The sequence below is a fragment of the Mesoplodon mirus genome (assembly GCF_964341445.2).
Source record: "Mesoplodon mirus genome assembly, chromosome: X".
Classification (NCBI taxonomy): domain Eukaryota; kingdom Metazoa; phylum Chordata; class Mammalia; order Artiodactyla; family Ziphiidae; genus Mesoplodon; species Mesoplodon mirus.
Window position 1 is genome coordinate 59,516,420 of NC_138981.1, and position 12,515 is coordinate 59,528,934.

Below are 12,515 nucleotides of genomic sequence, written 5' to 3' on the forward strand. Positions count from 1 at the left end.
TACCTTCTTTACAGGTCTGTAAGTAAGCAGTAGGAAACTACCTTTCTGAAATAGGTAACGGTATTCTGAGCAGAAATATAATGAATTAGGTAACAAAATCTATGTGACATCTTCTTTTCAGGTCTTTAAGTAAACAGCAGTCAACCATCTTTCTGAAACACTTAAATGCTGGCCTGTGTAGAAATACGATGAATTAAGTAACCTTTCAACTTCTCTTTCAGGACTGTGAATTTATAACAAACAAACTAAGTGGTAAATATTCTTTTGAAATAAAATCTGAAGTATTTATTAAGGTAAACAACCCTTCAAAGTAAACAAATCTTCAAAGAAAATGTCTAAAATTACAACCCTTAATCACATATTTTCCCCTAAATTTGTTATTAAAACTTAAAAAGCAACAAAAACCTTCATATTTTATCTGGATCCATACTTGTACTTCTTGTTTTTCATCTTACCACAAGACAATACGCCCCACCCCATTATGTGCATACTATATGATAACCAAAGGAAGAAATGTCCCAAATGCTTTGGGGAGCATGAATGGCTCTATCCTCAAGCAAGTTTTATCCCTTTTACCTCTAGAATTTTGTCCTGATAAGAAATCAAATGCTGAACATTTTTTTAGATTGGTTGGAAAGGCAAAAGATAACCCAGAAAGTAAAAGAACAAATTTCATCCAAGTGTTTGCTCTCACTGAATGCTTGACCCAAAAACATGTGTACCTTAAAATTTATTCTGCTTCAAAGGACAATACTGCAGATGGTTAGCAGCAGATAAGTTTGTTCATGAATTGCAATGATATATTACCTTTCAGAACAGGGTGTTAAAAATAAACAGTAAGTAATGAAATTAAGAGTCTCCAAATTTTCTCACCTTTTGGGAAGTTCCATTCATTAATGTTTATAGTGTGCAAGTCAGGAAAATATCAATTTGACTTTGTTCTGTATGAAGTAACTCTCAGACATCCTAACCTAATAGCCAAGAAGTCACACCACTACAACCATCTCTCTGCCATTGCGCATAACAACATTTGCTGCCTTTGAAAAACAGATAAATCAAAGGACCTTATCAAGTTGTTCCAAATGCATGTAACAAGAAGCCACATGCCTCTGTAGCTTGGCAAAGTCCAGGTACGTTTGATCACGTGCATAAAATCTCAGAGAACAGCAGTACCAGTATAGGGCATCAGCATAATCTTGTACCTAAAGTTTAAAAAGAAATAACAAAATTACAGAGATATCTCTATATTTGACCCTAATTGTTCCAAGTCACCTTTAGAAACAAAAAAAAAAATGGCACTGTTTACATTTTTAGGCAACCAAAACACAACATCCTCTTTAGTTGAATGCTAAGTGCATTTTACTATCAGCCTTGATCAATATAAAGTTATAAACTGGCAATCAATATTCTCTCCTCTTCCCTCACATTAGAGATTTCATGGAAACCAACAAAATTAAAAGGCAACCTATGAAATCAGAGAAAATACTTGCAGTATTTTTGGGGGGTTAATATCCAAAATATATAAGGAAATACTACAACTCAGTAGCAAAAAATAAAAACAAAAAACAAAAACAAGAACAAAAACAAAACCTGATTAAAAATGGGCAAAGGATCTGGACTGACTTTTCCAAAGAAGACATACAAATGGCCAATAGGTACATGATAAGGTGCTCAACATCACTTATCATCAGGAAAATGCAAATCAAACCACAATGAGATATCACTTCACATCTGCTACAATGGCTAACATCAGAAAGACAAGAGATAACAAATGGTAGTGAGGATGTAGAGAAAAGGGAAACCTTGTACACTGTTGGTGGGAATGTAAACTGGTACAGCCACTATGGAAAACAGTTGGAGGTTTCCCAAGAAATTAAAAATAGAACTACCATACAATCCAGTAATCCCACTTCTGTGTGGGATACCCAAAGAAAATGAAATCATTATCTCAAAGAGATAATTGTACTACCATGTCCACTGCAGCAAGCCAAGGTATGGAAACAACCAAAGTTGTTGTTTACTGATGAATGTGGGTAAAGAAAGTACAGTTTATGTATACAATGGAATATTAGCCTTAAAAAAGAATGAAATCCTGCCATTTGTGACAACATGGATGAACTTGGAGGACATTATGCTAAATTATGTAAGCCAGAAAGAGAAAGACAAACACTGCATGGTATCACTTATATGTAGAATCTGAAGTAAAGAAAGAAAAGTCAAACTCACAGAAACACAGAGTAGAATCGTGTTTTCCAGGGGTTTGAGGGTGGGGGAAATGGAGAATGGTTGGTAAAAGGGTACAAACTTTCAGTTATAAGATGAAAAAGGTCCGAGGATCTAATATATACATTAGATATATGGTGACTATAGTTGGTAATACTGGATTGTATAACTGAATTTTGCTAAGAGAGCAGAACTTAAATGTTCTCACCAAAAAGAAAAAAGGTGAATATGTGAGGTGATGAACATGTTAAATAAATCATTAGAAACCTTTCACAATGTATATGTATATCAAATCAAATCATCACATTGTACACTTTAATCATAATTTTGTCAATTATACCTCAATAAAGCTGAAAAAATGAAATTTCACATATGGGGTGAAGAGTCTGAGAGGGTGGTGAGCTACCCTAGAAAACTCAGAATATGATTTATAAGTTATTAAAACAACAATGATAAAAATTTTAAAAGAGAACACCCATAATTTACCATTCGAATACAGCTCTTCTCATTTTTCCACATTCCATTTTAATTTTACCGTTCTGTATTTTTATATAGTTGTAATCATACCTTATATTACAATTTCATTTTCTATTCTTTCCATTTAACTTCATTTTGTAAATATTAATCTATGTTGCTATGTAGGATAAGAAAATGTAAGATATTTAGTAAATTTCCAGGTTTTTCACTATTTTAATTAAATGCTATGTTTCTGTACAAAAATATTTTCTTACTTTTGAGGCACTTTAAAATTTTCAATGGTAAGAAGCTATTAGGAAAAATCTAATACAAATGACCTGGATAACTTTTTTTAAGATAAGAAAATTAAGATCGCTCATGCACACCAAGGTAAGGTAGATGAGTCCCCTGTACCCTACCAAGAAACTTCACATTTTTCAATGAAAGACAGGAGCCATTAGTACCTAAAAGGAATAAAACTCACTCCCTACTAGAAACAACAGTGCTGAGGAGGTATAACACTGCCTTTGACTATTTAGAATTAAGATTACATTCTTTGGGCTTCCCTGGTGGCGCAGTGGTTGAGAATCTGCCTGCTAATGCAGGGGACACGGGTTCGAGCCCTGGTCTGGGAGGATCCCACATGCCGCGGAGCAACTAGGTCTGTGAGCCACAACTACTGAGCCTGCGCGTCTGGAGCCTGTGCTTCGTAACAAGAGAGGCCACGATAGTGAGAGGCCCACGCAACGTGATGAAGACTGGCCCCCACTTGCCACAACTAGAGAAAGCCCTCGCACAGAAACGAAGACCCAACACAGCAAAAATAAATTAATAAATTACTAAACTCCTACCCCCAACATCTTAAAAAAAAAAAGATTACATTCTTCTACAGTGTTGGAAGTGGGAGTTAAAAAAATTATCCTGCAAGACTGGAAAATGAGAGAAAAAAATATTCAATATGAGAAGGGAATTCTGAAATAATTTTTTACTTGCTCAGTAAAGAAACAGACACCCTCTAAAAGAAAGTAAGAATATATATCATTCTATTTTGCAGCATCTTAATGTATAAAACAAGATGTTTTGATATATGTATACACTGTGAAATGACCACAATTAACATATCCATCCTTCTGCAATGTCTAATCTGATGTTAATACTATGCAGTATAATTTTGATCCTAGACATACTTTTCATCTCTGGAAGTTTGATTTGGGTCTTTTATATGTTCTATGTCTCTACCTAACTTTTTGAATATATAGAATACAATTATAAGAGCTATTTTAATGTCCTCTGTTAATGTTAACTTCTATGTTAGTTTCAACTGTTGCTTCTTTTCATCATTATAGGTTGTATTTTCCTGCCTGTTTGTATGCTTGGTAATTTATTATCAGATGCCAGATGTTATAAACTTTACCTTGTTGGGTGCTGGATAGTTCCGCATTCTGGTAAATATCCTTGACCTCTACTCTGGCAAGCACTTAAATTCCTTGGGATCAATTTGATCCTTTCAGGTCATACTTTTATGATTTTTCAGGTAGGTCTGGAACAGTGCTCAGTTTACGACTAATTACTCCCCACTACCAAAACAAGACCTTTCTGAATTCTCTACCCAATGCCCCATGAATTAGAAGTTTTCCAGTCTGGCTGGTATGAACAGGTTCTATTCCCAGATCTGTGTGAGTGCCAGGCACTGTTCTAATACTTTTAGATGGGGACTCCTCTGGCTTTAGGTATTTTCATCCCATATTATCTTGATCAGTACTCTGCTAAACACTTGAGAAAGATTCTCTGATTGTCGGAGTTCTCTTTCTTGTTCTGTTCTCCTCTCTGATACTCTGTCCTATGAATTCTAGCTACCTTGGTCTTCCCAGACTCTCAGCTCCAACTCCTCAAATTAGGAAGCCTGCTAGGATCCACTTCAGTTTTTCCTTTTTTTTCTTTTAACATATTTATTGGAGTATAACTGCTTTACAATGGTTATAGTTTCTGCTGTATAACAAAGTGAATCAGCTATATGTAAACATATATCCCCATATGCCCTCCCTCTTGCAACTCTATCCCACCCCTCTCGGTGGTTACATAGCACCAAGCTGATCTCCCCGAGTGATGTAGCTGCTTCCCACTAGCTATCTATTTTACATTTAGTAGTGTATATATGTCAATGCCACTCTCTCACTTCGTCCCAGCTTACCCTTCCCCGTCCCTGTGTCCTCAAGTCCATTCTCTACATCTGTGTCTTTATTCCTGTCCTGCCCCATGGTTCTTCAGAATCATTTTTTTTTAGATTCCATAAATATGTATTAGCATATGGTATTTGTTTTTCTCCTTCTGACTTACTTCACTCTGTATGACAGACTCCAGGTCCATCCACATCACTACAAATAACTCAATTTCTTTCTTTTTATGGCTAATATTACATTGTATATATGAGCCACATCTTCTTTATCCATTCAACTGTCAGTGGACACTTAGGTTGTTTCCATGTCCTGGCTATTGTAAATAGACCTGCAACGAACATTGTGGTACATGACTCTTTTTGAATTATGGTTTTCTCAGCATATATGCCCAGGAGTGGGATTGCTGGGTCATATGGTAGTTCCATTTTTAGTTTAAGCAACCTCCATATGGTTCTCCATAGTGGCTGTATCAATTTACATTCCCACCAACAGTGCAAGGGGGTTCCCTTTTCTCCACACCCTCTCCAGCATTTATTGTTTGTAGATATTTTGATGATGGCCATTCTGACCGGTGTGAGGTGATACCTCATTGTAGCTTTCATTGGCATTTCTGTAATGATTAGTGGTGTTGAGCTTGCTTTCATGTGTTTGTCGGCAATCTGTACATCTTCTTTGGAGAAATGTCTATTTAGGTCTTCTGCCCCTTTTTAGATTGGGCTGTTTGTTTTTTTGATATTGAGGTGCATGAGCTATGTGTACATTTTGGAGATTAACCCTTTGTCAGTTGCCTCATTTGCAAATATTTTCTCCCATTCTGAGGGTTGTCTTTTCATCTTGTTTATGGTTTCCTTTGCTGTGCAAAAGCTTTTAAGTTTCATTAGGTCCCATTTGTTTATTTCTGTTCTTATTTCCATTTCTCTAGGAGGTGGGTCAAAAAGGATCTTGCTGTGATTTATGTCATAGTTCACTTCAGTTTCTGTTCCTATGCTACAGCCTGGAAACTCAAGGTAGTAAGCTGAACAACTGCAGTGCTCACCTTGTTTATTTCCTATCTACCAGAGATCATTCTCCATTGCCTAATGTCCAGTGTCTTGAAAACCATTTTTTCATGTATTTTGTCTTGTTTTTTTGGACGTAGGGAGAGGGAGCAAGGTGTTATTCAGGCAAGGACATCAACCAGGTCTCTTACATTTTGGTTGGAAGTGGAAATCCACTAAAACAGTACGCCCTTTCTTACACACACAAATGCATATGGATTAGAAGGCAATATATAAAATTTTAAGAGTGATTGGATTAAGAATGACTATTCTTTTTAAAAAACTTATCTGTGGTTTCAAATTTTCTACAGTAAACCTGGACTGTTTTGTAAGAAGAAAAAAATATTACTACTTTGTTTTGCGTATTTATTATACCACAATGTTTTGAAAAGGTTTTTTTTTAAGAGCAGTTTTGGGATCACAGCAAAATTGAGAGGAATGTACAGATATCTGCTAGATACCTCCTGACCCAACACATGTAGAGCCTCCCCCATCATCAACATCCTCTACCAGAATGGTGTATTTGTTACAACTGATGAACTTACATTAGGGTTCACTCTTGGTGTTGTACATTCTACGGGTTTAGACAAATGGATAATGACATGTGTCCATCCTTATAGTATCATTCAAAGTATTTTCACTGCCCTAAAAATCCTCTGTGCTCCATACCTCAATTTTTAAAGGAAATAAAACCCTCTGACTTTCTTGCTCCTCATGTTAAAATAAATTATACTTTCCTATATCTTAATATCAGTGATGTCATTTCCCTAAACTGTAAACTCCCAATGGGGTTGAATCACATCTTGGTATCTTTATTTTTAGTTTATTTCTTAAAAAATAAACAAATTACTTTATTTATTTTTGGCTGTGGTGGGTCTTCGTTGCTACATGTGGGCTTTCTCTAGTTGTGGTGAGTGGGGGCTACTCTTCATTGTGGTGCACGGACTTCTCATTGTGGTGGCTTCTCTTGTTGCAGAGCACGGGCTCTAGGCACGTGGGCTCAGTAGTTGTGGCTCACGGGCTCTAGAGTGCAGGCTCAGTAGTTGAGGCTCATGGGCTTAGTTGCTTCCGCGGCATGTGGAATCTTCCTGGACCAGGACTCAAACCCATGTCCCCTACATTGGCAGGTGGATTCTTAACCACTGTGCCACCAGGGAAGTCCACATCTTAGTATTTTTAAATAAATTCTTGTCCAATGCCCATTAAAATTCTACATTACAAATATTTAATAAATAGACAGTACCTAAGCAGAAAGAGATTATTAAAGTACTTGATGCTCTATGATTTTTATAGTGAATACATTGTTTTATTTGTTGGGGTGAAGAAAGAATATAAAGAATGAAAATAGATTATTCCCAAACCTCAAAACTTTTGGTAGCTTTTTTCCATAGAATGTTCTGTAAACAGCGTACTAATTCTTTTGTCAGTTGTCTTCCTGTTTGGTGACCTGAAAAAAAAAAAAAACAACCAAGTTCTAAAAACAAGAATCAAGATCTATTACATTAAATAAAGAGCACTAACTGTGCTCTTCAGAACCTATAATCTTTAAGTAATGGCTACAAACACAATCACATTCAGGCAGGTTTTCATCATCAATTTCAGATTTACTAGCAAAATTGATTATGTAATACAATCAGAGTTTGCTAGAATCACTGTAATTCGCCCATCAATCTGTAATAGTTTTCCAGCCTAGTCTCTTTTTAACGTATTTTCTAAGTTCCAAATTTGATCATCATCTGGTGCCTTAATGTTATTATCAATGAACAAACAGCAATGCTAGAAATCATTAATAAGAAGTGTTTATACTATTATGTACTAACTAGATCAGATCAAGTTCCCAAGAAAGGCCAATTATACCTTAAAGCCTTTGTAAAATACTTTAAGACCATGTTTACACATAAACTCTATTACTTTAAATTGTAACTCATGTTTGATTGTTTCTGGTCTAGACATTTACCGGGTTCAAATACATTATCACACACTAAGGTAAAGTTTAAGCTATAATAGAATTCTATACCCCTTTCACTTCCACCCCTTTGGCACTATCAATTTCCATGAAAGTCTTGATTAGAAAACTGAGAGTCTCTGACCCCTCAGCAGACATAGTTTGTTCCATGACTTAGTTAAAAATACTCACATGAGAGTAAAAAGCCACATAAAGCATCTACTTAAAATATTATCATACTTTGAAAGTGTAAGTGTATAATTAGATATCACAATATAACTTGGGTTAACTGTAATCTTAGAAAATTAGTTATTCTGGATAGCAAAGTTTTCTAGTTACCTGACAGTTTACTTTCATTAAACATAAAATAATTTTTTATTTTAAAAAGTCTAAATCATTTAAAGTTCTTAATTTTTCTAAAAATTATGTTTTATGAATTATGTTTTTCTAAACATACATTCTAGTTTTCTGAAGCACAATTTAACTTTTGCTTGACTATTCAAGGTCAACACTAACAACTATTGTATTTTATTGTACTGATAGTATATCATAATGATGCCTTCAGTAATTATGATGTAGTACAGATTATTATACTTTTTTAAATACTTAAAATTGTTTTATATAATTTATAAGGTTTTTCCCTCCCTTGTGATCGGGTTATCTGTATATTTCCCTGTAGGTCCTTTCTCCCTTTATAATATGCTACCATTAAAATGCTAAGGGTTGGAAAACCAGATAACCAAGCTTAACAACACTGGGTCTAAAAATAACTGGATTCTTAGTGAGGATATGGAGGAAGGGTGTCATCAGTAAAATACAGTTCATAGAATCTAGAGTTCAAAAGACTCTTATGGGCCTCCCTGGTGGCGCAGTGGTTGAGAGTCCGCCTGCCGATGCAGGGGATGCGGGTTCGTGCCCCGGTCTGGGAGGATCCCATATGCCGCGGAGCGGCTGGGCCCGTGAGCCATGGCCACTGGGCCTGCGCGTCCGGAGCCTGTGCTCCGCAACGGGAGAGGCCACAACAGTGAGAGGCCCGCATACCGAAAAAAAAAAAAAAAAAAAAAAAAAAAAAAAAAAGACTCTTAGAGATTATCTAGTCAAAAGATTTCCTTTAAAAAAATCAATGACTTTGTTTTTATAAAAACATGATACATACTTACAAAAATTCAAGCAATCTGGTAAAAAACAAGGAAAGCAATAAATCACCTAAACTGCCACCACTCAGAATAATTCCAGTGTTAACACTAGTGACTATCATTCCAGTTATATCTCTATATATGTATAGAGTAGGAAAGACAGATCAGGGCAAGAATTTTCTAATAAAGGGATCATACTCTCTGTGTTCTTCAGGGTATAGGGTTCTACAGAGAGATGGGGGATTAATGGAATGCTGAGATCTGGCTCTACATCTCTGCTTTAACCACAGCAACTCTACTCTATTGTACTGGGGGCAGGGCTCATATACAATTGCATCACAAAAGGATGCTGCTGCTGTTGCTGCTAAAAATAAGTTAAAAAGTAGGAATGTAATTCACGACCTTCATTTTATAGTTGGAAAAAGCCAAGATCCAGAGATATTACTGACTTGCCTGAAGGTACACAGCTAATTTGAGATCAAACTGAAACATGAAATTAGGCTTATAATCTCACAATTTTCCATTACACATGAGGTTTAAGCTCAGAGGTCTGTCTGTTTTTGTTGATGTTTTGTTATCTTTGTTTAGCTTTCATTCTAGCTTGCCAAATATGTGGAATCTGGATAGGTGAGTTGTTATAGTCAAAGGGTATTAAGGAGAAAAAAAAGGAAGTGAGAGAAAGGAAAATATCTGTTGACCTGAGGATTCTGCTACTTTTCTGACCTCCATCTTAGAACTACATGTGTATTAACACCTTTCTAAAACACCTGCAGAAATCCTACTGACCTATAATGATTTCTTCAATCTTCTCCTTGGCAAGCAATTCTTCCTTCCTTTGTAAAAGCATGTCAAAATGGAGCAGTAGAGCTTTACCAGTATTTTCTGATGACTTAAAATGTTCACAGATAATCTTCAGGAAATGAAACCCAAGCAATTCTCTGTTCAATGAGACACAATTTTAAGTGGTGTGAATAAAATAACATTTTTAATTAACAAGGCGAAAGTCTGTTTGAGTATGAGCAAAACAGACAAGATAAAACTATATCTGAACTTAGTTAATATCATTAAATGTCTAAATAAGCCTATTGGTCAACAATAAATAATTTAATTTAATTTGTTTAATTTATCAAGCCACAAATATTTTCTTTTTATGAACACATAGAGTCAGATAATCATTTCTCTACTAATATCTAATTGGTTCTTTTTCTCCAAAACTTATGTCAGTTTATAAATATTGGAACATGAGATCCATAAAGTGAAGATACATGAACTGACATTACAAATTTACCAGTCCCTGTTCATGAGAACTTTTATGATATACTTTCTTAGCAACTTTCAAATATACCATACAGCACTGTTTACTATAGTCATCATGTACATTACATCCCCAGTATTTATTTATCTTATAACTGGAAGTTTCTACCTTTTGACCACCATCTCAAGTCATTATGCTGTATAGCTGAAACTTATACAGTGCTGAATGTCAATTATATCTCAATAAAACTGAAAGAAGAAAAAGAAATTTACCAATTCCCTCTGCCAACAATTCCTTTAAAAATTTATTTATGCTTATTACACAAATAATAGACCAGTAGATAATGATTATTTTAAATGCAAACAGTTCATGGATTGGAAGACTTAATATTGTTTAGATGGTAATACTCCCAAAGTGATCTACAGATGTAATGCAATCCCTATGAAAATCCCACTGACATTTTTTGCAGAAATGAAAAACTCCATCCTAAAAATCAAACAGAATATCAAGGTACCCAGAAAAGCCAAAACAATCCTGAAACAGAAGAACAAAGCTGGAGGACTCATACTTCATGACTTCAAAATTTACTACAAAGATTCAATAATCAAAATAATGTGGTACTGGCATAAAGACACAAATACACCAATGGAATAGAATAGAGTCTAGAAATAAATTCTCACATATATGGTCAAATGATTTTCGACAAAGGTGCCAAGAGCATTCATTCCATGGAGGAAAAAAAACCATCTTGTCAATAAACGGTGCAGGGACAACGGGATATCCATAAGCAAAAGAATGAAATTGGACCTTTACCTTACACCATATACAAAAATGAACTCCAAACGGATCAAAGACCTAAATGGAAGAGCTAAAATATAAAACTTTTAGAAGCAAATATAAGGGAAAAATCTTTACAACACTGAATTTGGCAATGATTTCTTTGATATAACACCAAAAGCACAAATAACAAAAGTAAAAATAAACTGGACTACATCAAAATTTTTAAATTTTGTGTATCAAAGAACACAATCAACAGAGTTGAAAAGGCAACCTATGAAATGGGAGAAAATATTTGCAAATCATACGTAAGATACACAGTTAATATCCATATATATAAAGAACTCCTAAAACTCAACAACAAAAAATCAACTGACTTAAAAATGGGCAAAGGGCTTGAATAGACATTTTTCCAAAGAAGATATACAAGTGGCAAAAATCACATGAAATACTTGACATCACTAATCATTAGGGAAATGCAAATCAAAGCCACAATGAGATACACCTCACACCCATTAGAATGGCCACTGTCACAAAAACAAAAAATAACAAGTGTTGGCAAGAATGTGGGAATACTGGAGACCTGTGCACTGTTGCTGGGAATGTAAAATGGTGCAACCACTATGGAAAACAGTATGGTGATTCCTTTAAAAAATTAAAAACAGAATTTCCATATGATCCACTAATTCTACTTCTGGGTATAAACCCAAAATAACTGAATGCAGGGTCTCAAAGAAATTTTTTTACACCCACTTGCATAGCAGTATTATTCACGATAGCCAAAAGGTGCAAGTAATACAAGTCTCCATCGACGGATGAATGGATAAACAAAATGAAGTATATACACACAGTGGGATGTTATTCAGCCTTTCAAAAGGAGGAAATTCTGACACATGCTACAGCACGGATGAACCTTGAGGACACTATGCTAAATGAAATACAATAGTAACAAAAGGAAAACTAGTGTATGATTTCACTAATATGAGGTACTTACAGTAGTCAAATTCATAGAGACGGAAAGTAGAATGGTGTATGCCAGGGACTGGGAAAGGGGAGAATAGGGACTTGCTGCTTAATGGGTACAAAGTTTTAAATGTGCAAGACGAAAAGAGCTCTGGAGTTTGGTTAATGTACTTAACACTATGAATGTTAATTGTAACAAACTTAACAATGTGAATGTACTTAACACTGATGAACTGTACACTTAAAAATAGTTAACATGGTATGTTTCATGCTTTGTGTATTTTACCACAATTTAAAACTTCAAAAAAATTTTAATTAAAAAATGAAAATATCATAAATCGGTGTTGAGCTTTTCTGCATCTATTGAAATGATCATATGGTTTTTATTCTTCAATTTGTTAATGTGGTGTATCGCACTGATTCATTTGCATATACTGAAGAATCCTTGCATCCCTGAGATAAATCCCACTTGATCAAGGTGCATGATCCTTTTAATGTGTTGTTGGATTCAGTTTGCTAGTATTTTGTTGAGGATTTTAGCATCTC

At 35.0% G+C, this 12,515-nt stretch overlaps 1 protein-coding gene across 1 annotated transcript in view; it reads right to left on the reverse strand.

The window, feature by feature from the left end:
• The window catches only part of LOC309796202 (testis-expressed protein 11-like), a gene marked incomplete at both ends in the record, with an annotated part of 235,507 nt that overhangs the window by 69,875 nt on the left and 153,117 nt on the right, over positions 1–12,515 (reverse strand). Inside the window, 3 exons of the mRNA XM_082609260.1 lie at positions 1,065–1,202; positions 7,255–7,340; positions 9,761–9,912. Coding sequence (XP_082465386.1) covers positions 1,065–1,202; positions 7,255–7,340; positions 9,761–9,912 — 376 coding nt within the window. The remainder of the gene's footprint in view (positions 1–1,064; positions 1,203–7,254; positions 7,341–9,760; positions 9,913–12,515) is intronic.